The following is a 26,679-nucleotide window of genomic DNA, read 5'->3' on the forward strand; positions in this document are numbered from 1 at the left end:
TTTTTTGCTTTTCCCTTCTTTTCTCCATTCCCTTATCCCAGTTTCTCTTTCCTTTTGAAATTTCTTCCCATTTTACAATATCTGTTGTACATTTTGGATCTTATTTATTCTTTTAGCTTCTCACACTAGGGAGACAATACAATGTTTACATATGTGTGTCTGGTTTATTTCACTTATGAGTATGGTCTTGAGTTACATCCATTTACCTATTAAAGTTTCCTGTTTGTCCTTTATGGTTGAGTAGTACTCTTGGTTGATGGGGATTTGGATTGTTTCTAAGATCTAGCTATTACAAATTGTGCTGCTATAAACATGGATGCACATGTATCACTGTGGTATGATGTTTTTAATTCTTCTGGGAAGATGCCAAGAAGGACAATAGCTGGGTCAAATGGAACTTCCAATACTAGTTTTTGGAAGAATCTCCACACTGATTTCCACAGTGGTTGCACCAGTCTACACTCCCACCAACAGTGGAGAAGGGTTCCTTATTCCCCATATCCCCTCTAGCATTTGTTAATTGTTGATTTCTTCATAATAGCCATTCTTTCTAGGGTGAGATGGAATCCCAGTGTTGTTTTAATTTGCATCTCTCAAATGACCAGTGATACTGAACATTTTTTCATATATTTATTTGCAGTTTGTATTTCTTCATCTGAGAAGTGTGTATTCATCTCAGATGCCCATTTTTGGATTGGGTCTTTAAATTTGGGAGGTCTATTTTTTTTTTTTTTGTTTTTGAATTCTGTATATGTTCCTGATAGTAATCCTTTGTCTGAGGGACAGTTGGCAAACATATTTTCAACATGTCTCTTCACTCTGTTGGTGATTTCTCTTGCTGTGCAAATGCTTTTTAATAAGATGAAATCCCAGTTGTTGATTCTTTGTGATAATTCCTATGTGATTGGGGATTTATTCATAAAGTCTTTGCCTACACAAATATCTTTAAGAATTTCATCTATTCTGTCTCCCAGCAGATTTAGTGTTTCTGTTTCAATATTTAGATCTTTGATCCATTTTGAATTTAGTATATGGTGAAAGATATGGGTCCAATTTTAATTTTCAGCATGTGCAGAGCCGGTTTTTCCAGCACCGTTTATTAAGGAGGCTATCTTTCTTCCAGTGAACGTGTTTGGGACCTTTGTGTCCGTCCCCCTCCCCCCATACCAGGAATCAACCTTTGTTAAAAATAAGGTGGCTAAGTACGTCTCGAGTTGTTTCTGCATATTCTAATCTGTTCCATTGATCTTTGTTTCAGGTTTCTTTCCCCAGTACCATGCGTTTGTAACACAGTAGCTTTGTAATATAATTTCAAGTCAGGGATTGTAATGTCTCCCACCTTGTCTTTGTTGCCCAGAATTGCTTCTGCTATTTTAGGTCTCTTCTGGTTCCAAATGAATTTTAGAATTGTTTTCTCTAATTCTGTCAGATATGCTATTGGAATTTTGATTAGAATTGCATTAGATGTGTATAACGGTTTTGGAAGTATGGCCATTTTCACTATATTGGTTCTTCTTATCCATGAGCGAGGGATATCTTTCCATTTTCTAATACCCACTTCAATGTTCTTTTTCAGAAAACTGTAGTTGTCCATGTAGAGGTCTTTCACATCCTTTGTTAGACTGATTCCTAGGTATTTCATTTGTTTAGATGTTATTATGAAAGGTGTTATTTTTCTAATTTCCCTAAGAACAGTGACTTTGTTATTTGTGTACAAGAAGACTATTGATTTTAGAGTGTTGACTTTTATCTGGCAGTGCTGCTGAATTTGGTATTAAATCTAGCAGTCTCTTAGTGGAGCTTTTGGGGTCTTCTATGTAGAGTATCATGTCATCTGCAAATAATGATAATTTAACTTCTTCCTGTCCTATTATTATTCCTTTTATTTCTTTCTCTTGTCTAATTGCTCTGGCTAAAGTTTCCAGGACTATGTTGAGTAAGAGTGGAGACAGTGGACTTCCTTGTCTTGTTCCTGATTTTAGAGTGAAAGCTTTCAGTTTTTGTCCATTTAGTATAATCTTGGCTTTTGGCTTGTCATAGATGACTCTTATCAGATTGAGATAAAGATCATCTATTCCAATTTTGTGTAGGGTCTTTATCATGAATGAGTACTGGACTTTGTCAAAAGTTTTTTCTGCATCTATTGAGATGATCATACGATTTTTGCTCTTGGCTCTGTGAATATGGTGTATTACATTTGATTTGCATATGTTGAACCATCCCTGCATCCCTGGGATGAATCCTGCTTGCTTATGGTATGTAATCTTATTGATGACTTGCTGCATTCTTCTTGCCAGTATCTTATTGAGGATTTTTGCATCTATCTATGTTCATGAGGGAGACTGGCCTGTAGTTCTCTTTCTTAGTTGGGTCCTTCTCCGGTTTTGGTATCAGGGAAAATGCTTGTTTCCAGAAATAAATTTACAAGTATTGCTTTATCCCTTTCAACTTCATTAAAGAGTTTGAGTAATAGTGGTGTTAGGTCTTCTCTAAACTTCTTGTAGAATTCAGCAATGAATCTGTCAGGCCCTGGACTTTTCTTTGTTGGTAGGTTTTTAATTACATCTTTGATTTCATTGATTGTAGTTTATTTAGGATTTTTATATCTTTTTGATTCAGCTTCAGTAATACACATGTATCTAGGAATCTGTCCATTTCTTCTTCATTTTCCTTCGTATTGGAATACAAGTTTTCAGAGATATAGTTGATGTTCTGGATTTCGGCAGGGTCCGTTGTGTGGAATATTATGCAAAGGAATGAAGTTCTGATATATACTATAACACATGAATCTTGAAGACATGCAGCTAAATGAAATAAGTGGGACACAAAAGGATATATGTTGTATTATTTCACTTACAAGAGGTACCTAGAATCAAACTCCAGAAATTGCAGTAGTGTGTGCCAGGGTGTAGGAGGAGTTATTATTTAGTGAGTATAGATTTTGTACATTTGGGTTTGTGAAAAAGTTCTGGAGATGGATAGTAGTGATAGGTGCACATTGTACATGTATTAATCCCACCAAACTACACACTTAATAGTGAAAGTAGTACATTTTATGGTATGTATATTTTACATAATAAAAAAGCTTTGCTTGCTTGACTGAAAATAAATATCCCTTTATTTAATAGTGAGGCAATACTTCAGTGATTGCACATAAATTCATATATTTCTATTTGTGAGTAAAATTCACTTGTATCATTTTATATGTTTTAATAGTACTTTAAGGTTACATGTTTCACCTGTATATTCTTGTTTGATACTGAAATTATCTTTTACCTGGTATCTGTTTTGCAGATAAATCAGCAATTTATTGTTTACATTTTTCCTTTTTGTGGTGGTTTTTGAGATCAGAAAGTTTTAAATTTTTATACTATTGGACTTTTCCTCTGTAGTTTTATTTACATTTATTATAAGAAAGCTCTTCCTGAGCCTGGCATGGTTGCACACATCAATAATCTCAGTATTCTGGGAAGCTGAAGCAGGATGATCACAAATTTAAGCCCAGCTTTGATGATTTAGGGAGATACTATCTCAAAAAAAAAAAAAAAAAATCCAAGAATGGTGGCACAAGCTTATGATGACAGGATTCTGGAAGGCTGAGGCCGAAGGATTACATGTTTGCTTCCAACGTGGGCAACTTAGTGAGAAACTATCTCAAAACACACACACACACACACACACACACACACACACACACACACACGCACATACATACATACATACACATACACATACACTAGGGATGTAGTTTAGTGCAGAGTCCCTGGCTTCAATCTCTAGTATCACCAAAAGGAAGAGAGGAAGGGAAGGAAGAAAAAAAAAGAAAAAGAAGGAAAGGAAAGAGGGAAGAATTAAAAAAGAAAAGAGGAACAAAAGGACAGAGGGATTGAAGGAGGAAGGGAGGGACTTACTTTCCTTCCTAGAAAAACATCCAATTGTTGCATTCTCTAGGCAGCAGTGCCCTGTACTAGAAACTAGGCCAATAAATAGGAGTTGAGTGAGAAAACCACAGCTGTATTTGTTCTCCATTGCTGGAATCATCACCTGAGCTCCACCTCCTGTCAGATCAGCAGTGGCATCATCTCATAGGAGCATGAACCCTACCCTAAACTCAAATAAGGGATCTAGGCTGTATGCTCCAAGAATCTAATGTCTGATGATCTGAAGTGGAGCTGAGGTGATGATGCTTGTGCTGGGGAGCACCTGTAAATACAGATTAACATTAGAAGAGAGGTTTGACTACATAGAGATCATAATAAATCAGTTGCGTATAGACTCATATCAAAACCCTATCAGTGGCAAGTGACAGACTACATCATTGCAGCAGGTGTTACAGTGGCAAGTGAGTTGATGTTTCAGTTGTACAGCTATATCTGGTGGCAGGCTTTAAGTCAGGTACAGTATATACTAGGCATGTACAAAGGTATATAATAACATAGAGTACTAACCGGAGTTTTTGAGTTTTAAGAGCTACTCCTAAGGTTTCTTGTAGGAAAAAAAGTCACCACTGTAGCACATTTCAGTAATACAAAGTGGATTGCCAAACTTGTTTACTTCTGTGACTTTTGACCTGCTCAGTGAATTCAGTGTGTCACTTCAGGGGAGAGTGACACTTGTGATCAAGTCAGCAGATAAAGTGGCTACATTGAAAGCAAAACTGGAATTATGGGAGCAGTGAACAGTGGGATTTTTGAAATGTTTCAAACATTAACAGATATTGAAAGAGACTGATCCAGGATTTTCTTTCTTCCAGTTGGTGTATGATCATCTATTTTAGCTTTCAGAAGAGTTTAAGCATTATATTTCTTGACCACTAAAAACCCCTGAACTGGGAAGGCAGGTATCTGTGACACTTTGTGAATAAGCCAGGTGAATTGACTTTGTCTGTGCTAGATGAGGATCTCCTACTAAAGATTACAAATGACAGTGGCCTTAAAAGTATGTTTGAGATGATTTCAAATCTCTGTGGACTTAAAGTCAAGGCCGAATATCCTGAAATTGCTATGGAAGCCCTGAAAAGCCTGCTTCCATTTCCAAGGTGCTGTCTTTGTGAAGCAGATTTTTCTGCAATGACAGCAGTCAAAACAGGATTACAGTGTAGACTGGACATAAGCAACATACTTCAGGTATCATTCTTTCTTCCATTACCCCCTGGTGGGGCCATTTAGTTGTAGGAAGAAAAGCTCAGGCCTCCCACTGATTCTGCATTGTAGTGAGTATATAATTTTATCATTATATATTACAATGTAAGAATAATAAAGTACAAAGTAAATACAGTGTATTTGAATCATCCCAACCCCCCACCCCATCCCATGCATGTGCCAACACACACACACACCCTTGAAAAAATTGTCTTTTGTGAAACCTATCCCTGGTGCCAAAAAGGATGGGGACTGCTACTCTAAGGTACTGAAATTGGTACCCTATACATAGGGTATATTAACATAAACATGAGAATTGAAAAGTGCCTTCAGAGGTATTTGATCTAGCTGTTTTATTTTATAGGTGTGAAAATTTAGACCTCCAGAAGCCTGACTAGTAACTGTCTTTTGACTTTTGGCTCAGCATGTTTTCCACTAACCTTAAAATAAACTTTGTTGTATGAATGAAAGAATAATTTTCTGGTGAGTACAGGAAAGTGTTTTTATTTGGACTTTACACTATGGGAAGCAAAGAGATAATTAGAAAATATAGTTGCTAGTAAAAATTAATTGGTAACCTTTATCATTCTACATAAATGACTAGAACATTTGCTTCCTAAAAGATTATTTTAAGTGATTACCTTTACTATTTTAAATTTAGAGTTCTTTCAATATGAAGAATATTAATTTTTATAAAGAAGGACTTCTGTATTTTAATCTTACAGACACAGTTGACCATTAGCCCCTGAGCAATCTGAGAATGTTTTATATGCTTCCAAGCACTCTTAAAATAATTTCAAAACTTACAGGACACCAGTAGTACAGTATAAATAACTTCATGCAAAATGAGCAAGCTTTTGTAATGCTTTTGTATCACATGTCTTGTATTCACATATTTATGATTCTTTGCGTAATTAAAAATGTTGTGTGGTTTTCAGTATAAACTTGTATCTATGAGCAGGAAGATATGCAAGGGTTGCGTGTTTGAATTTGTGAGGTCAAAATGCTATAGAGGGAAAAACAAGCATGGTCTGGAAGTCTTTGACATTAAATCACTTCTTGTTGAATAAATCATACATCAGAAGTTTTAAACATCTACTGGTCTGGGCCTTTTCTACCCTTAAATGTCTAAAATGCTTCTGATACAGAATCTCATTGTGGAATTTCTCAGATGAGTAGTGTTTATTGTTTAAGTATTATGGGGGAGATTGGCTTAAGATGTTTAAAGTAAAAAAATTAATGGAGGCAGTTAACAGTTTATGCCTTATTTTTCTTGTTGCTGGGACAAATACCTGACACTCACAAGTTAAAGGAGGAAAGGTTGATTTTAGCTCACAGTTTGTAAGGTTTTAATCTAAAATCAGTTGGCTCTAAGGCAGAGTGGCATGGTGGAGGGGCATCCCAGAGGAGAAACAGTCCATGGGAAGGGAGGCAGAAGGCGGTGGCAGCAGCAGCAAGCCTGCCTTTCCCTTTTATTTCATCCAGGCCACAAGCCTTTTTGGGTGGTGCTATCCATACCCAGGGTGGGCCGTCCCATTATCTACACCCAGAACTATGCTAAGCAAATTAGTGGACAAATCCAATACCACACACCCTTAATCCCATTATCATATACCCATGGTCCAGCCACATCCCCAAATCCCCAAATCCCCACCTATGAGCACATGAGGCTTGGGGAGGAGGGAGATGTGTAGATACAAGCCATAATAACTTAAAATACTAGAAAAATGTTAATAGAACAAAAGGAAAAGAAATTTGCTTTTGAGAAAGAATTGTACTTGAGGAAATAAAAATATATTATTGTACCTTGTATTTGTTCTAAGTGACAGATTTCTTTTCTCTTCCCCCCACCCCCCTGCCCTTGTGGTGTGCACATCAAAGCCAGGGTATGGTAGGCAACTGCTGTACCATCAAACTGTATCCCTAGCCCAGATCGTATGCAACTTTCTCTTTTGTGTGTGGTTCTGGCAATTGAACTTAGGGCTTGAGCGTGACTCCTTTATTGTGTCTGAAATGGGGTAGGGTTACAGAAATGTAATTACAAGAATTTATGCAAAGAAAATTGTGTATACAAAGCAATATTTGAAATATCCATATTAACCTATAGAATAAATTGTTAAAAGATTTATGGTAATAGCTTTAGTCATATTAACAAACAACCATGTGTAAGAACTTGAAAATGGGACAATATATATAAAACAACTCTTCGTAGATATTGGACAACTGACAGTATTGGCTTGTGATCCCTGAGAAACAGGAAACAAATAAAGTAAACACAGTAGTTTCTCTGATTTCTGGCTGGAGTAAGTTTCTATGCAAAGCTTCAGGCAAAGAGACTTAAAGAGAGCCTAATAATCTTGCTAAGATGAAGAAAGAGCTAGGTGAGCTATGGAATAGAAATAAGTGGAATGTATAGGGGGAATACTAGAGGAAAGAGAACTCTGCAGAGAAACTTCACAACTCTGAGTGGTGCTCCTTGCAAATCTTTGGCCAAATAGTAATCTGTGCATAAGTGTGTAAGATGATAAGATGAACAATTCCCTGACCTCTTAGCTCAAGGAATTAAAATTGACCAGTTCAAAAGTACTTATTGCTTAATAAATAGCAATAGTAAACCTATTATATGTTAATGAAAATAGTACTTTTAATGATAAATAATTTACAAAACAAAGTAGCGAGAAAAGTCATTTTAGAGGAAATACTTTGTTTTTCTTTACTATGATTTGGCTGTAGATTTATAATGTGTAGCCTTAATTATATTGAGGTAAGCCCCTTTTGTACCTAGTTTCTTCAAGGCTTTTACCATGAAGCAATGTTGAATTTCATTGAAAACTTTCAAGATGATTGTATGATTTTTACCCTTAATTTTTTTATGTAGTGCATTAATTTATTGATTTGTGTTTGTTGAACCATCTTTTTATCAGTTATGTTGTATGATACTTGTGGTATTAAATTTTGTTTGCTAGAATCTTATTGAGGATTTTTGAATCTTAACTTTATCAAGGATATTAGTCTAGAGTTTTTTTGTTTTGCTTCTTTTAAGTATCTGATTTTCATATCACTGGCTTCATAGAATTAATTTAATAATATTCTTGTTTCATGGATTAGTTTGAAGAGCGTTGGTGTTAATTCTTCTCTAAAGATCTGGTAAATTTTAGCAGTAACTCTGGTCCTGGGCTTTTCTTTGTTGGGGACTCACTACAGCTTCATTCTCACTGTTTGCTGTTGATGTGTTTAGGTTTACTATGGCCTAGTGGTTCACTTTCATTAGGTTGTGTATGTGTAGAAACTATTCATTTTCTTTTTGATTTCTTAGTTTATTGGGACATATGTTGTGAAAATATTCCATAATGATCTGGAGTTCAGTGGTATCTGTTTTGTTTTGTTGCTAATTTTATTAATTTGGTTTGGCTAAGAATTTATCATTGTGTTTATCTTTTCAAAGAATCAACTGTACATTTCACTGATTCTTTGTATTATTCTTTTAGTCTCTTTCATTAATTTCAGGTCTGGTCTTTATTATATTTTTCCTTATATTGGTTTTGGGTTTGGTTCTTGTTTTTGTAAGATACAGAGATGTATCATTAAATTACTTTTTTGAGGTCTGCCTGGTATTTTAATGTAATCAGTTAGAGCTATAAACTTTGCTTCTCTAAACTGCCTTTGCTGTAGTCTACAGATTAGGGTATTTGTGTTTCCATTTTCATTTAATTCTAGGAATTTATAAAATTTCTACCTCAGTTTCTGCTGTGATCCCCTGATCATTCAGATGCGTACTGTCCCATCTCTATGTGTTTATGTATTTTCAGTTTTGCTGTTGATTTCTAGTTTCTTTACATTATGACTTGATGCAAGTAGCTAGGTGAGGTTTTTTTGCTTTTGTTAAAACTTGATAGATGGTCCAAAATATGTTTTATAAAGGATACTGTAACCTGGTGAAAAAGGCATGTATTTCTCTTTTGTTGGATAGAACACTGTAACTGTCTCTTAAGTCCATTTAGTTTAAACTCACCTCCTATTCTTGTATTGGGACCTGCCTTTCCCTTTATGTTGAGTAATATTTGTTTTTTGAAATTGAGTGTTCCAACATTCTATGCAGAAATATTTACAATTGTTTTCTCTTCTTGGTGGATTGTTCCTTTTACTACTGTGTAATGTCCTCTGTCTCTCCTGACTCGTTTTGGCTGGAAGTCTGTTTTGTCAGATATGAGTGTAGCTACTCCTACTTGCTTTTGAGTTCCATTTGCATGGAATATCATTTCCCATTTTTTCACTTTCATTCTCTGTATATCTGCCTGTGATGTGTGTTTCTTGAGAGCAGTGAATTGTTTTTTTAAGTACAATCCACAGTCTGTCTCTTAATTTGAGAATTAAGATAATTTACATTCAGGGTTATTATTAAAAGCTATATATTAATTACTGTCATTTTGTGTTTTTCTGATGTTTGATTCTTTCCTAATGAGTATTTGCTTGTCTACTCTTCTTTTGTGTATGGGTTCCATTAAATGTCTTCTGCAATACTGACTTGTGGTCATGAATTTCTTCAGTTTCTGCTTATCTTGGAGGGTCTTTATTTGTCTTTGAGTTTTGAAAAACAGCTTTCATAGATATACATAATTATCTAGATTGGCAATTATTTCTTTTAAGGCTTGAAATACATTATTACTTTTAGTTTTTAAAACTTTGTGGCTTTTAGTTTTTCCTGCTGAGAAATCTTGATGTTTTTGTCTTGCAATATTCAATACTTTCTCTCTTTTGTTCTGTGCTCTTGAATTTTAACTATAATATGACACAGTGGAAGTTCTTTATTGGTTGTGTCTGTTTGGGATTGTAAATGCTTCCTGTATGTGGATGTCTATATCTTTCTCAAGATTTGAAATTTTCTGCTATTATTTCACTAAATAGATTTTCTATGCCTTTTGTAACTTGATATCTTTTTTCTTTTAATTGCAAAACTTGTATGTTTGGTCTTTCAGTTGTATTCCAGAATCTCTACATGCTTCATTCATAATTTCTTATTTTTTCTTTTATTTCTATCCAAATGTGATGATTCATCTACCTTATCTTTTATCCCTGAAATTTTGTCTTCTGCTTTATAAGGCCTGGTAGATAGGCCTTTCCTGAGTTTTAATTTGACTTATTGAGCTTCAAATGTCCGTAATTTTTTCCAGAATCTCTATTGAATGCTCTTTCATTTCAGTGGTTGTCTTCCCTAGTTTATTTAGTTGTTTATATGTATCTTCTTTGAGTTCACTGATCATTTTTTCTACTTTTTTATTGATTATGCAGATTAATGGATTTCATTTTTGTCACATCTGTATAAGTACATAATCCATTGTTCATTTTTATAATCATTCTTTTGAATTTAGTATTTTTGTCTCTTTGATATCTCTGCAGTTACTGTGGAAGTATATTAACTTTTGTAGCAGTCATGTTTCCTTGTTTTTTTTTTTTTCATAGTTCTTAAGTTTTTATGTTGAGATTTGTCCATCTGTTGAGATGTAATTCTCTTACCCTTTTGTGTGAGGACTTTTCATACAGGGAATGTTTACCTGGAAGATATGCTCTGAGGTATTGGTGTATTGTGTGGTGTTTAGTTCTAAGTAGGTTTCTCACTGTGTATTTTCCCACACATTTGCCATTGTGTATTTGTGTTGTTTGTTTTTGTTTTTGTTTTTTTTTGTTTTTGTTTTTGGTTTTGTTTTTGTTTTTGTTTTTTTTTTCCGGTACCAGGAATCGAACTCACGACCTTGCGCTTGCCAGGCAGGCGCTTTTGCCGCTGAGCTAAATCCCCAGCCCCTGTATTTGTGTTAATTGACACAGTGCAGTGCATACTGTGTCAGAACCTAAATGTGACTCAGATCCAAAGAAATCTCACAAGAGTAGGACCCTTCTGATAGTTAAGGTATGTGTGCTTTAAGTAGCAGAGTATGTGGGATGAACCCTTGTAAATACCTCCCTAATTGCATCAGCACATGTGGTCTAAAAGGTTATGGATATGACCTATGCTGGGTTTATTAGTAGGTATGGTATCTAGGAAAGTTATATTATTTTCTCTCTGCTCTTATTGTGAGAGGGTACAACATCCAGATGTGAGACTTTAATCTCCATCTTGTAGTACCTGTTTGGTTCTAATTCATTGGCTGAGGGTCACTCGCTGGGGCTGTTGTTTCTGTATTATTTAGTTTGAAGTACCTGCCAGAGCTTGAGGAGGACTAAGTTGTGGCTGAAGTTAGGTGCAGTCTCTCTTATCTGAGCTGGACATGTATCTCACCAGAGTAGCACTTACCTAGAATGCTCATAGTACCAGGCTTGATTCCCTGTACTTCTCAGAAGGAAGACAACAAAGCACAGTGATACCCCCCTTATACGAAGAATTCCAATGTAGCAATATAGCAAAAAATAAATTTTAAAAACTCATAACCTTTATACTCATTACCATTAATAATAACTAATGAAAATTAATAAAACAAGAAAAAAGAAAGTAAAGAATAGCAGAAGTGATGTAAAAAATTCGAGAGACAAACAAGAAAGATATAAAAAATGGAAAATGAATGAAATAAAAAGTTAAAGGAGGGGCTGGGGATTTAGCTCAGCGGCAAAAGCGCCTGCCTGGCAAGTGCAAGGCCGTGAGTTCGGTTCCCAGTACCGGAGAAAAACCAAAAAAAAAAAAAAAACTTAAAGGAGAAGACAGAAAAATAAGACAGTAAATTAAAAGCTTTGAGAAATAGGAAAGAAAATAAGAAAAATATATATTATAGAAAAAGTACAGATAGAAGAAAGGGGGAAAAGAAAAAAAACAGAAGAAAAACAAACATCAGAAACTAAAACAAAAAAGTTAGTTGGAAGTTCTTCCTGGCTGAGGAATTTGGTTTGGAGAAGCAGAGCTGACCAGTTGTGGAGTAGATAATGAGATGCTGCTACGCTCTGTGCTTCATTTATGGCAAACCGGATAGGGCATTTTACAGGCTGCAGGGCAAGTTTCTTGCTGGGTAAGTTGAGAAAATGTTAACTGTGCCTGGGAGGTAGTTGCTGGGGAGAACTTTTGTGTGCATACCCAGGGCGTGGCATCTGGCCAGTTGAGTGTCAGACTGGAGGGAGCCCTTGTGTCCAGCACATCCTCAGTGGCCTCTGAAGTACGCAGAATGTCTGCTTATTCATTATACTTCATCTGAGCACCCATAAGTATGGCATGCAACTGAGTGGTAGACAGGAGTCCTTCTTGCTGGTCTTGGCTTGGTGACCTCTGTGCTATGCAGGGTGGGCATTCAGCCTCTTCTGAGGGTTTTGGACTGTGCACCTGCCTGCAAAACTTATACTACTTTGCATCATGCTCTCTTTAGCACCTGTACCTTGGTGGACTACGGGCTGCCCCAGTTAGGTGTATTTTCCTTCTGGTTGAGTCTAGACAGCACACCTAAGGGGTGTGGCAAATGGCTAAGCAGCACCTTGGTGATTTGTCTCTGGAAAGTTACAGAGAGTGGGTAGAGCAGTTAAGCAGCAGTTAAGCATCTAAACTCCATGCTGAGGAGGTCACCATGAGGGCAGTGGCGCTATACCCTTTACTCCCCTCTGTCATAATCTCAGTATTCTTGGAGGCTGAGGCAGGAAGATCACAAATTTTAGCCCATCCCTGGCAATTTAAGCAAAGTCTTGTCTCAATTTTTTTTTTTTTAAACAAAGGGCTGGGGATGTAGCTCAATGTGAAGAACAAAGCAAGAATATTTATATTCTTTGTATATTTGTATATATTCTCGAGGAATACAAAAGTGTCCAGCATCCAGAAAAACAAAATTCACTGTTAGGCTTTCATTTAAAAAATATGTATCAGCTGTGCACAAATGCATAAATAGGAGAGGAAGAGACAAGCAGAACCAAACAAAAATTGACAAAGATGTTAGAATTAGCAGGTAATAACATTATAATCATATATACTGGCTCTTTTTCCCCTAGGTATTTACCCAAGAGAAATGAAGGGATTTATTCACCAAAGATACAAGTATTATTGTCCATTTTGATTTATCCTGCACAGTCCAGCTGTACTTAAAGTTAGGTTTAATTTTCAGTTCTCTCACAAAGCTTTGTCTGGCTATTTGACCCAATATAGATTTTTCCCCTGTCTTGTTGCATTTCTCTTCACATTTTAAATTGTCTTCCAGATAATATATATTGGCTTTTTCAGTTATTTTAAAATATGTTGTCTCCTTTTATTCTCATACTCTTTGGGTAGGTATGATGAATAATATTATTCTCCATTTTATAGATGCAGAAATGAGAACAGACAAGTTATTTGATTTCTTCAAAATAAAATTTCAACCTATAGTTTCATCATAAAACCTGCTTTCCCTATTCTGTAATCCTCAGGTTTTATACTTTACCTGCTACTCCTTCCTACTGGAGTATGTATTGTCAGTTGGTTGGTTTCCGATATCTGTTTCTTTTCAAAAAATTATTTCAGGGTTTCGGATGTAGCTCAGTGGTAGAGCACTTGCCTAGCAGGTGCAGGCCCTGTGTTCAGTTTCCATTACCAGGGCAATCTCTATGCTTTAAGAAAAATTAACTACTTCATTGTGCGCTCTTCTATCATAATTAATATTGAAGCCTGAGTTCTTTAGAGAGGCAGCATGTTTGATCAAGGAGATTTGAGGTTTGAACTACTGACTTAATTGTTCCACAGGCAACTGTCAGTGATAGTACACTGTATGTCAGATGTTAATGCTGGTCCTGATATAACAAATGTTGACTGTATTATTTTGTTAATAATATTTGGTCTCTTCTTATTTATACAGGAGAAATTAAACAAATCCTAGAAAATGAACTTCAGATACCTGTGTCTAAAATGCTGTTAAAAGGCTGGAAGACTGGAGATGTGGAAGACAGTGTGAGTTTCTTAATTGCCTAGAAATAAGAGAAAACTAAGTTATATAGTTGACAAAATGGTGTATAAAAATTGGTTTTAACTAATATTAAGTATGTCAGAAATATATTTGATAATAGTTTACCTACAATGTTTCTCAAGCTAAAGCATTTTCATGCTAAACCAATAATAGTTTTAAATGAAATAGATGAGTAAGTAGAAGCACTATATTTGATGTTTTCCCTATTTCTAACTATTTTATAGATGTTTGGTACTTTTTTGAGAGCATTTGGCTTTTTCTTAAACCTCTTGAGTATCAGTGAGTTTCCTGGAATAATAATTTACTGAGCAGTTTTATACTGACCTGAAAAAAAATCATACAGTGTGTACATTTATGCCCAGTATTGATTATGGAACAAAGGTAATAATAGAAAACTTTTAAATCTTGGAAAGTTTAAATGGTAAGAATATTTGTTTACTTGGATAGTGGCAGGTATATGGAATAAATTATACTTCTAATAATCTGCAGAGTGTTGCAGTGTTTAGGTGGTCGTTATGCTTAGGGACCTACTAGCATTACCAGGTATAAAATATTTCACATACTTTTTCTTTGTTCTAAGAATTAAACTCATGACCTCATGCTTGCCAGGCAGGCATTGTGCCACTGAGCTATATCCCTGGCCTTTTTCTTTTTTTTCAACAGAGATAGTGGAGAAGGAGGGATAGAAATGAATTAACTCTATAAAGTTTTATATATCTGAGGTGGAAATAATTACTGAATCTTTTCTCAGTTTTATTCAGTCAGTAATATTTCTACCACTATGTACAAACATAATCTTTAAATTTTGAGTCAGTTTTTTGTGAATGGCTTTTGGTAGACATTATACTTATAAATCGTACTTATATGTGAGTTCCATTGATGAAGGGAAATGTAATGAGTATTGCAGTAAGCTATTACCTGGAATTTCAGGTAGGTGAGACATTTGTAAGTTTAGATACACATTATTGATGTGCTATATTAGTGGTTAGCAAACTGAATGTAAAACCTCAAAGTGAAAGCATTTACACAGCTACTTTAGTTATTCATTCTTTTATTGAGAAACCTGTAGGTATGAACCAGCGTTCCATGGCATTTTCAGTCATTTGTGAAGAGAAAATCAACCTTGTCTTTTTTTTTTTTTTGGTTTGTGTTTTGAGATAGACTCTTGCTGTGTTGCCCAGCTAACCTCCAATGTGTGACCCTCCTGCCTCTTACCTCAGCCTCCCAAGTACCTTGTATTACAGGCATGTGCCACTGTTCCTGCCAAGGCTATCATTTTGAATGTGTTTTTTAAGCAGTGTATTCCAGAATTTAAACGTAGTCTTTGTTACAAATAATACTTTCAGTTATTTCTATGTACTCTTTTCCCCAGGTGATTTCTCCCATTTCTATGTCATTAATGTTCTGATTGCTCCCGAATTTATGTATCCAGCTTGTGCTTCTCTTCATTCACACATCCAAATTAGTAATTAACTTTTATACTTGCATATCTTATTGTCATCTCACTTGACATGCTTTAAATGGAACTGTTAGTTTTCCTTTCTCTGCTTCCCCATTGGTGATCTTCTTCCATAAGTACTCAGTAGTCTATACTAAATCAAAAGATGATGACATAATCCTGTTTCTCATTACACCTAATTCTTTGGTAAGCTCTACAGATTCTGTTTCCAAAATATATCTCAATTAGCCTCTTTTCAGTATTTTTATTGTAATTGTCTATTTTAGGCCATTGATCTATCTTGCCTGGGTCAATATAATGACTTCATCACTGTTTTCTCAGCTTTCTTTCATAGATTCTTCCAGTGCATTCTCCACATAGCAGCCAGAACAATCTTTGAAAATCACAAATTGAATTATATTGGTCTATTGTTAAAATACAGGTTTTAATTGCATTTTAAGTAAAATTCATAGTACTTACCATAGTTTGAAGAGCATTATATTATTCACTCTCTTCTTACTTCCACAATATCACCTTGATTCTTTTTTTACCTTTACCTGCTGTGATGTATCTTGTTTAAAAGTCTTTTTTTTTTTTTGTGTGTGGTTTTTCTCCGGTACCGGGAACCGAACTCACGACCTTGCGCTTGCCAGGCAGGCGCTTTTGCCACTGAGCTAAATCCCCAGCCCCTTAAAAGTCTTTTAATAGGCTCAAGCTTTTTACATCTTTAATCTGATAGATGCTGTTATGAAATTATGAAGTTAACTCATTTGTTTATAGGCAGCCTTTTTTTATTTTAAAGAGAAAAGAACAAAAACAAAATAACAAAAACAAAGACAAAAAACAACCCAAAAACTATAAAAATGATACAGAATTTCAAAATAAGGTGATAGGAAATCAACAGTGATTGTTGTATTACTTATTGTTATCTTCAGAGTAGTTGCTCAGATTGTTAGATACAGGTATGCAAGACTGATCAAACAATTAAACATTAACTGTTCTTTTCAATAAACCAATAGAAATTAGTAGTACAATTATCTTAATTATCTTCTGTGTATGTACATATATATATTTTTTTCCTTTCTCTTCCTTCTTTCTTTTCTCCTTTCCCTTATCCCAGTTGTTCTTTCCTATTGAGCAGTTTCTTTCCCTCTCACAATATCTATTGTACCTTTCAGATTTTATTTACGCTTTCAGATTCTTACACTAGGGATTCAATACAGTGTTTACACATGAGGATCTGATTTCTTTCACTTATGAGTATGGTTTCGAGTTGCATCTATTCACCTATAAAAGCCTCAAGTTTATCTTTTTTTATAGCTGAGTAATACTCCATTGTATAGAAATACTACATCTTTTTTTTCTATCTGTTCCTCAGTTGATGGACATTTGGGTTGTTTCCAGATTTTGCTATGACAAATTGTGCTGCTATAAACAAGGGTGCACATATATCACTGTGATAAGATGTTTTCAATTCTTCTGAGAAAAAACCCAGAAGGGGAATAGCGGGGTTAGATGGGACCTCTAATCCTAATTTTTAAAAGAATCTCCAGACTGATTTCTAAAGTGGTTGTACAAGTCTACATTGCCACCAACAGTGAAGAAGGGTTCCTTTTCACCCTCAGCCCCTCTAGCATTTGTTGGTTGATTTCTTGATGGTAGCCATCCTTACTGGGGTGAGATGGAATCTCAGTGTTGTTTTAATTTGCATCTCTCGAATGACCAATGATGTTGAACATTTTTTCATGTATTTATTTGCCATTTGTGTTTCTTCATCTGAGAAGTGTGCATTTGTCTCAGATGCCCATTTTTGGATTGGGTCTTTGAATTTGGAGGGGGCGGGTCTGAGTTTTTCCAATTCTTTATATGTTCTAGATAGAAGTCCTTTGTCTGATGGACAGTTAGCTAACATGTTTTCCCACTCTGTGGGTTGTCTTTTTACTCTATTGGTGATTTCTTTTGAAGTACAAAACCTTTTTAGTAAGATGAGATCCCGATCATTGATTCTTTGATGTGTTTCCTTGTGCAGTTTGGATTTTGTTCATGAAGACTGTGCCTACCCCTATGTCTTCAGAATTCTGATCTTTAGTGTTTCTGCTTTAATATTTAAATCTTTGATCCATTTTGACTTGAGTTTAGTGCATGGTAATAGACATGGGTCTGGTTTTAGTCTTCAGCATGTGGAGAGCCAGTTTTTCCAGCACCATTTATTGAAGAGACTTTCTTCCAGTGAGTATGTTTGGCCCTTTTGTCAAAGATAAGGTGGCTGAGTGTGTTTGTAGTTGTGTCCACATCTTCTAATCTGTTTCACTGGTCCTCAGGTCTATTTTTTTACTAGTACCATGGTGATTTTATCACTGTAGCTTTATACTATAATTTCAAGTCAGGAATTGTGATGCCTCCTGACTTGTCTTTGTTGCCGAGGATTGCTCTTGCTAGTCTAGGTCTCTTCTGGTTCCAGATGAATTTAAGGCATATTTTCTCAAGATCTGTGAGGTATGCTAATGGTATTTTGATTGGGATTGATTGCATTAAATCTGTAAAACAATTTTGGAAATATAGCCATTTTCACTATGTTAGTTCTTCCTATCCATGAAGAAGGAATATGTTTCCATTTTCTGATAGCTGCTTCAATTTCCTTTTGCAGAGTACTGTAATTTTTAATATATAAATCTTTTACTTCCTTTGTTAAATTGATCCCTAGCTATTTTATTTCTGGATGCTATTGTGAAGGGTATGGTTTACCTAATTTCTTTCTCAATAAATTGGTGTACAAGAATGCTATTAATTTTTGAGTATTGACTTTGTATCCAGCCATGCAACTAAATTTGGTTATTAACTCTAAGAGTCTTTTGATGGAGTTTTTGGGGTCTTCTATGTAGAGTATCATGTGATCTGTGAATAATGATAATTTCACTTCTTCCTTTCCTATCCGTAGTTTTTTTTTTCTCTCTCTTGTCTAATTGCTCTGGCTAGTATTGCCAGAACTATGTTGAAAAGAAGTGGTGATAGTGGAGATCCTTCCCTTGTTCCTGATTTTAGATTGAAAGCTTTCCCTTTTTTCTCCATTTAGTATGATGTCTGTTTGTCATAGGTGGGTTTTAATCAGATTGAGGTAAAGTCCATCTATTCTAATTTTCTGTAGGGTTTTTATCATGACTGAGTGGTGGATTTTATCAAAAGTTTTTTCTGCATCTATTGAGATGATCATGTGATTTTTGTCTCTGGCTCTGTTGATATGTTGATTACATTTATTGATTTGCCTATGTTGAACCATCCCTGCATTCCTAGGATAAATCCCACCTGGTCATGGTACATAATCTTGATGATTTGTTGAATTCTGTTTGCTAGTATCTCATTGAAGATTTGTGCATCTGTGCTGATTAGGACGTTGGCCTGTAGTTCTCTTTTTTGGTTGTATGTTTCTCTGGTTTGGGTATCAGATTAATACTTGCCTCCAGGCAAGAGTCAGGGATATTGCTTCTCTTTCAGTTTTACTAAAGAGTTTGAAGAGTATTGGCATTAGATCTTCTCTAATTTCTTGAAGAATTCACCAGTGAATCCATCATGACCTGGGCTTTTTTTGGTGGTGAGTTTTTAATTACAATTTCAATTTCATTCTGTGTTCAAGATCTGAAATCATGTCCTCTCTTTTATTCAACCTGTTGCATGTATTTTCAGTGGAGGTTTTAATCTCTTGGATTTCTGTTTGGGTCTGTTTCCTGGATTCCATTTCTTTCCTGTGCTGGGAATTATTTGTTTCTATCATTTTTCTAAGCTCATCTATTCGTTTATCTGTGTCTTCTCTAATATCTTTGGTTTTAAGCATCCTTTCTTTCTATAATTGAGAGATTATTTTCTCTACAGCCTTTTCTTTTTTTTTTTTTTTTTTTTCCAGTACCGGGAATCGAACTCATGACCTTGTGCTTGCCAGGCAGGCGCTGTGGCGCTGAGCTAAATCCCCAGCACTCTATAGCCTTTTCCACTTGTTTTTTTTTACTTCTGTTGGTATCATTTCAGAAAGTTCCAGTGTTTTGGTTGCAGTTTCATCTATCTCCTTGAGTTCTGGGCTTGTCCTGGGTGGGCTGGGGGCCTGGGATTGCATTTTGCTTCTGGGTCTTGTCATTTTCTATTTTCTCTTTTATAGTTTGTCTTCTGTGTTGATACTTACCAGTTTACTATGATACATACCTTTATCGCTAGTATTTAGGTTTCCCTAGAGGGTGTCTGTTCTTTAGGAATGCCTTCTAGATATGGGTGGTTTCTTATAGCTATCCCAAGGCCATAGCTTCTGAATCTGTAAAGGATGCAAGATTACTAGTTGGCTCAGCTCCCAATCCTTTGGTACTGGGTGTGGTGGTGATTATGACCTCATACAGTGACAGTGTTATCATACAGGGGAGAAAAACTGTGTTTATAACACGTATGACATCCTGGCTAAAGTAGTACAGTTAGTAACAACAACAGTTTGAAGTGCAGCTTAACTACTGATAATCTGTGATAACCACTACCTCTGACCATGGGAGTAAACTCTAAAATGATACAACAAAATCAAACATATACTGTGCACTTGTATGCGATGATTTTCCCCTTAATCAGGTCATTTTACCCTTTTGTTGGGTGCAGAGGGGTTAAGATAGTTATGGAATGGGCTAAAGTTATAAGTGAGATCAAATAGTAGAGTCAGGGCTGGAAATTAAAGGATGATCACCCAAATTTGGGGAAGCTAGAGGACACGAGAGGGAAAGAATAAAATAGAATACAAAGGAGTAGTCAGAAAGGGCAGAGACAATGTTTATTCTCTTGAAAGGTTAAATTCGGGGCTGGGGATTTAGCTCAGCGGCAAAAGCGCCTGTCTGGCACGCGCAAGGTCGTGAGTTCGGTTCCCGGTACCAGAGAAAAACCAAAAAAAAAAGTTAAATTCGAGAAGTAGTTGAGGAAAGAGGGAAAATGGGTCTATAGAAGAGAACGAAAAAAGAAGGGAAAAAAATGAAAGAGAATGAAAATGAACAGGAGAGAAGAAAAAGAAGATGAAAGAGAGGAGAGAACAAAAGGATAGGAAAAAAAACCTCCAAATACAAATATAACTACCAAATACAGAAGGAAACAAGATGAGATCCAGCCAGACAGAAGAGGGATAACCAGTCAGACAAACAAGGGAGAAAGAAAGTAGTAAAATACCTCTGATGTTTACAGTTCTGTGATAGTGTCCAGATTTAATCCCAGAAATGTGTTGGGTATGGAGCTGATCTTGGCCTCTGGATGTGGGGCCTGGGCCTGGACTTCTGCTGGTGGAGTTTTCTGGAGTCCAACCACTGGCTCCTCACTGCTGCTTCAGACACTTCCACACGTCCACACTGCTAGTCTTGCCATTTACTCTGCCCTCCAGAGGCGTGTGTTCACCCATGTACCTGGGACCTGGTTGTTGTCCTGTGGGGTCTTGGGGTTCCTGTCAGTCTACTCGACAAAGGCATGTGTCCTTACATTCCTTCCAAAGACCTAGTCATCCCCGAAACAGTGGAGGAAGCACAGAGCGGGGACTCACTCTCCTCTAGCAGGCCCTGCCATCCCAGAGAGGATGTAGGCAGCATTTTAAATAAAAGGAGAAAGAAATAGAGTAGAATAAAAAATATTGGAGTGTACTAAAACTTTTAATGGTATTTCTTTTTATTTAACATGTAAGTAACATAGGAGTTCAGAGCCAGGCCCATGCCCTTGAAGTAAGACTGTGTGCTGGGTAGGATGGGCCCTTTCATAGAGGAGTCAAAAGTAGTAAGTTCCTCATATTCCCCGTTTGAGTAAGATCACCTTTCCCTAGTAGTTCATACCCGCATCTGCAGGGTTAAGAAGGATTCCAAACATCTGTTCCTTCCTTTGTAGCACCTTTAGTCTTCCATTATTATTTGCTTGGATTCAATCAGAACTAATTTCATTTGTCCAGCAGTGTAAGTAGTTCAGGGTTTCCAGGTTGCCCCTCACTCAGTCATTATAGTCTCTGTACATCTTTATACTTTTTCCTCTACAGTACCTTTAACCTTTTACCTATTGACGTAATTCATCATTAGCAAAATTTCTTCTATCATCAAACTTTGGACTTTGCTATCTTTTACTGACTGAAATCAGTCTTCCTAAGGACATTGTTTCTCTGTACCTTCCTTACTGTTAGTTTATTTATTTCCCAGCACCCCTTGTGTCACTGGAATAAGTGGCAAAATATATATCTTTACCGATCCTCATTTCTGCTTTTAGACCTCTATTTATCCTTCCTCTCTAAAATCCTTTCAGCTTTGAATTTATTGTCAAAAGATTATATCACCTACTTAATGCCAGTATTGCCCCTCATTCCCTTAATGCCAGTATTGCCCCTCATTCCCTAAATTCCCTTGTATTTCCTGGTTTGCAATTGATCTCTTGCTTAATAATTTTAATATCTTTGTAAGTGATTCTTCCAGTACTTCAGCCTGTTAATTACTTCAGTAACTCCCAAAGATCAGACCTATAGTCTTATCATTTATTAATAATGACATTGCTCATCTTAATACAAATTCCCATTCTCTCTTTTTTTTAACTTCTCATCTTTTGGCTCATTTTTATTAGTATTCTAAAATTTTGGGGCCCAAGCCGTACCTCCAGTTTATTGTTTCTATCTTGTTTTCATGGTCATTATTACCTTTATTACATCCTCCTTGCCTTACAGTAGGTTAAATTTCATCACCTGTTACTATAATCACTGTCTTGTGTATATCTTTAACTTCCTTATCTGAGTTAATCCCAACTCTGTCTATTCTGTACCTTATAACAGAATGTAGTAAGACAAAATCATGCTGATTGGTATATCTTTAAATTTATGACCATTGTCTTCAGAGAACCTCTTACTGTTATTATGTAGTCATAGTATATCTTTCTGGTTTATCTGTATTCTCCTAAATAGTTATTCTCTCCTCAGACTTTCAAAATCCCACTTCTTTATTCTCTACCTGATAACTGTGTTCTTTCCTGTTTGATTTCACTGACAAAGGTAATCATAAAAGAATTTCCACAAACTCCAAATCTCTCTTTGCATTTTACCCACATATTCTACTTTTTCTTGTGTTACTCAAGCTCCTAAAATGAGACATCACTTTTGCTTTAGATTATGTTCTGCATGTCCTCTACCTCTTCGGAGACTTCATACTAATTCTTCCCTGTTCTATATCATCAACATTTACTTTACTTAACAATCTGCTGATTGTTATCATTTAAACACAGTGCTATTTCTTTCATTTGAGAGAGGAAAATTTTGATTCCCTACCCCCTTCTGGGCATGATTCCATTTCTGTAGACCCCTGGATAACAAAACTCCTGAAGAGTTGGGTTTTACTTGTCATTTCCAGTTCCTGCCTTCCTATTTCTTTGGGACCCGATTAGAGCAGAAATGTGCTAGTGTTCTTGTTAAAATCACTGTTGACTGCATTACTAAATTTAGTGGTAATCTTGTCTAGTTTCAAGTCTCTCAGTGTCATTTATATGCACTCTAAACTTCATATCTGTTATTTACACCTCCTTTCTAAACATGCTTCCTGAATTGCAGATTTCTGTATCCTGTTATTTACTCATCTTCTCCAGTTGAATGTCTAATAAACATTTCACATTTAACATTTCCAAAATGAAAGTCTTCATCTCTAGTCTGTCCAGTATCAGTTGTTGGCAGCTTCATCCTTCCAGCTATTATGTCTAAAATCTTCAGGATGATTATTGATACCTTTCTCCCATATATAATTTTTTTTCTTTTTCAGGAAATGGTTCTGTGCTATCTTCAAAATTTATCCAGAATTCAGTTACTTTATACCACTTCTATTAACCATCACACTCGTATTCTTTATCTGTTTACTGGCCTAAGCTACCACAGCTTTATGTATATTTCATTGACCTGCTGTGTCCTGACTTCCTCTGTTAACCCCTTTCCCATCCATTTTCAATAGTGCTGTCATTGCGATCCTTTTGAAGCATGAATCCAATCTTGTTAGTCCAATAGCTTTGTCTAGAGTTAAAGTAGAAACCATTAATGCCTCAGTACATTTTCTGTCACCACCATGGCTATTACCTTTGTCACCCATTCCCTACCAGTACTTACTTGGGTCTATTTACATGGCTTTTTTTCTTTTTCTTTTTCTTTTTTTTGGTACTGGAAATTGAATTCAGGATCTTGCGCTTGCCAGGCAGGCGCTTATGCTACTGAGCTATATCTCTGGCCCTGGGTCTGTTTACATGGGGTTCCTTTCTTGTTCCTAAACATTTTGTACTGACTCTTTTCCTTTGCCTGAAATCATCTTTGTCTCTATATTATCATGCTTTGTTTCCTTCCTACCCTTCAAGTCTTTGCTCAAATGTCACATTCTTTGAGACCTACCCTGATAACTCATTTTAAAGTTACAGAGTTTCCCTACGTCATATTCTTTACCCATTTACCCTACTTCCTCCTTAAATGGAAGAAAAAAAAACTGACAATATTCAACTGCATAGGTTACTTACTTTGCTTATTCTTACTAAAATGTAAGCTTCAAGCTTGGAGTGGTGGCAGATATCTGTAATCCCAGTGCTGGAGCAGTCCGAAGCAGGAGGATCACTGTAAGTTGGAGGCCAGCCTGTCTCAAAAAACCAAAAAGTAAATAAATATCTCTTGAAGGTGGGTGTGGCAGCACATGCCTGTAATCGCAGCACTCTGAGCCTGAGATGGGAGGATTCTTTGTTCAATCCCAGCCTGGATGATTTAGGGAGACCCTGAGCACCCCCTCCCCTGAAGAAAAAGGCTGTGGATGTAGGTCAATGTGAGGCCCTAGGCTTAATCTGTAGTATTATGAAAAAATAAAATAATCAATTGAAGAAGTATATTTCCTGAATTATAACATAAAGATGTAAAATCTTTTTTCTAATATATATTGCTGTCTGAAAAAGTACTTTGGGAAAGTATTTCCTATCAGATTGGGAGTTTGAAGTGTATATGAGTTTTGTGGCAAAGAAATTTAGTACATTTGTGTGTAGTTATCAAATGGAAAGTCAGGTGTAACCCCAGGGTAGTTTACAATAAACAGAACTAAAGATATTTAGAGTAAAAGTAAAGCTTCCTGGAAACCTTATCCAAGTTATGTAACCTCTCAGGCTGCAGCTGCTCATCAATAAAAAACAATTGGCTAGCCATTCTTTCTATGATGTTTTCTAGCTCTAATGATTTCTAAAAACTTGTATTGCTAAATTTTACTGTAATCTTCTGGAATGAAGCACCTGTTACTCCCTGGAATACACTTCTTCAGTGAAGAAATTAGTGATTCCCAATTGTGCTGTCTACTTGTATCTCTTCTTGAGCTAAAGAAATAGTATTTTAATATTCAGATTTGTACTAATTTGTAATATATATATGTAAAGCAAGGTTGTTTGGATTCAGCAGTTCTTCTGCATTTAGGAAATTCTTCTGCAGTTAGGAAATTACCAAACAATGAAAAATGAAGCTACAAATCTACCAATTTTTCAAGAACTATTAAAAATTAATTTTTTATTTTTATTTTTCAGACGGTCTTAAAATCGCTACACTTGCCAAAAAACAACAGTCTTTATGTTCTGACACCAGATTTGCCACCACCTTCGTCATCTAGTCATGCTGGGTAAGGTGTTTGTATTTTCTGGGAATCTGAAATGAAAAGTTTGTTGCTTTAAACTGTATATAAACATCAAAATTAAATCAAATAAAAATCTCATGGAAGGCTTAACTTACAAGAAACTATTAAGTATATCAGTTTTCAAACTATTGGCTGTGAATAATTTGTTGTTGCGGTGGGTTTTTTTGTTTGTTTCAAGACAGGGTCTCACTATGTAGTGCAGACTGGCTTTGAAGTTGCTTATATAGCCCAAACTGGCCTCAAACTCAAAACAGTTCTCCTGCCTCAGCTTCCTGAGTGCTGGGATTACAGGAATGTGCCACCATGCCTGGCTTAATTTGTTGTTTTAATGGTGGAATCTTCTTACCCAAAGACAGTCTAGCAAAATGCTAGTAGTGCGTTAAAAATACTCAAAATGGCTCTTTGATTAGAGGGGAAGGGTTAGAGTTAGAGGTAAGGTAAAGAACAAATGGAACCCCAGCTTCTCATTGCTAAGGAAGGCATTTCTCCTGGGAAAATTTCAGTGAGCTCTGTGGAATAACAGTAACATAAAGTTTTTATGCAGCTTTTCTTTTGGCTAGGGGCGCAAGGCTTGGTAGTAGAGGGCTTGCCTAGCCTGTGCAAAGCTTAGATTCAATCCCTAGCACTAGGGAGGAAAAGATTTTCTCTATTTGGAGTACAGATGCTTGTTTCAGCTTTCACAGTGGAACTCAGTGTATTTATAGAATAATCAAATGATTTCATTTTATTTTGTGATGTTAGATATTGAACCCAGGGAACACTGAGCTATACCCTTTAACCCTTTAAAAATTTTTAATTTTATATTTGATACAGGATCTCTCTACATTGCCCATGCTGGCCTCAAGCTTGCAGTCCTCCTGCCTCAGCCTTTTGAGTAGCTTGGTTTACAGATACACAATAACTGTGTCTGGCTGACTTTGATATTTAATTGTGTTTTAAGTTAATTATTGCTAAATGAGGCAAATGATCTATAGTAATTGATTATGCTAGTGATAGCATAATTTTGGGTTATCTTTTTGTACAGTATTATCTCAGAACTATGTGTAAGTTGGTTTTTGATTTTCACAGCTTTTAAACGCTTTTTCTCTTAATATAATGGGTGTTTTTGTTTCATTTTAAAGGAGATATTTGTATCCCTAAACTTTGCTCCTAAGCTCTTCCCCCCAATACTAATCATAACACTTCAGTTTTTTGGTAGGTAGCAGAAAAAACTTTTTTTTTTTGCATGTTTTTACCATAGTAGAAATCCTAAACAGTTAAATCTGACATAATTGTATTTGATAGCCTGTTAGTAGTTTCTTTTGTCTTAAGACTTTAAAGAGTTTTTGTATTGCTCGCTATCTTCTGTGTTTAGATGATACATTAATGAGACCTGGAATTTGCACAGTATTATAAAATTAAAAGCTACAAGCTTACAGTCCTTGTGTTTATAATAATGTTCATATAAATCTCAGGTGAGATTACATTAGGCAGTTATAGGTATAGTTCTGTATCCAGTCACACAGAACTTTGTTTGTAGTTTAGTCAACAAAGTATAATCACTGTCATAT

General features: G+C 35.8%; 1 protein-coding gene across 1 annotated transcript in view; it reads left to right on the plus strand.

Annotated features, from left to right (window-relative positions):
• Positions 1–26,679, plus strand: part of Faf1 (Fas (TNFRSF6) associated factor 1) — a gene marked incomplete at its 5' end in the record, with an annotated part of 440,455 nt that overhangs the window by 156,125 nt on the left and 257,651 nt on the right. The window contains 2 exon segments of the mRNA XM_005398612.2: positions 13,931–14,022; positions 25,023–25,114. Coding sequence (XP_005398669.1) covers positions 13,931–14,022; positions 25,023–25,114 — 184 coding nt within the window.

Source organism: Chinchilla lanigera, unplaced genomic scaffold (assembly GCF_000276665.1).
Source record: "Chinchilla lanigera isolate Chin_1 unplaced genomic scaffold, ChiLan1.0 scaffold00063, whole genome shotgun sequence".
Lineage (NCBI taxonomy): Eukaryota > Metazoa > Chordata > Mammalia > Rodentia > Chinchillidae > Chinchilla > Chinchilla lanigera.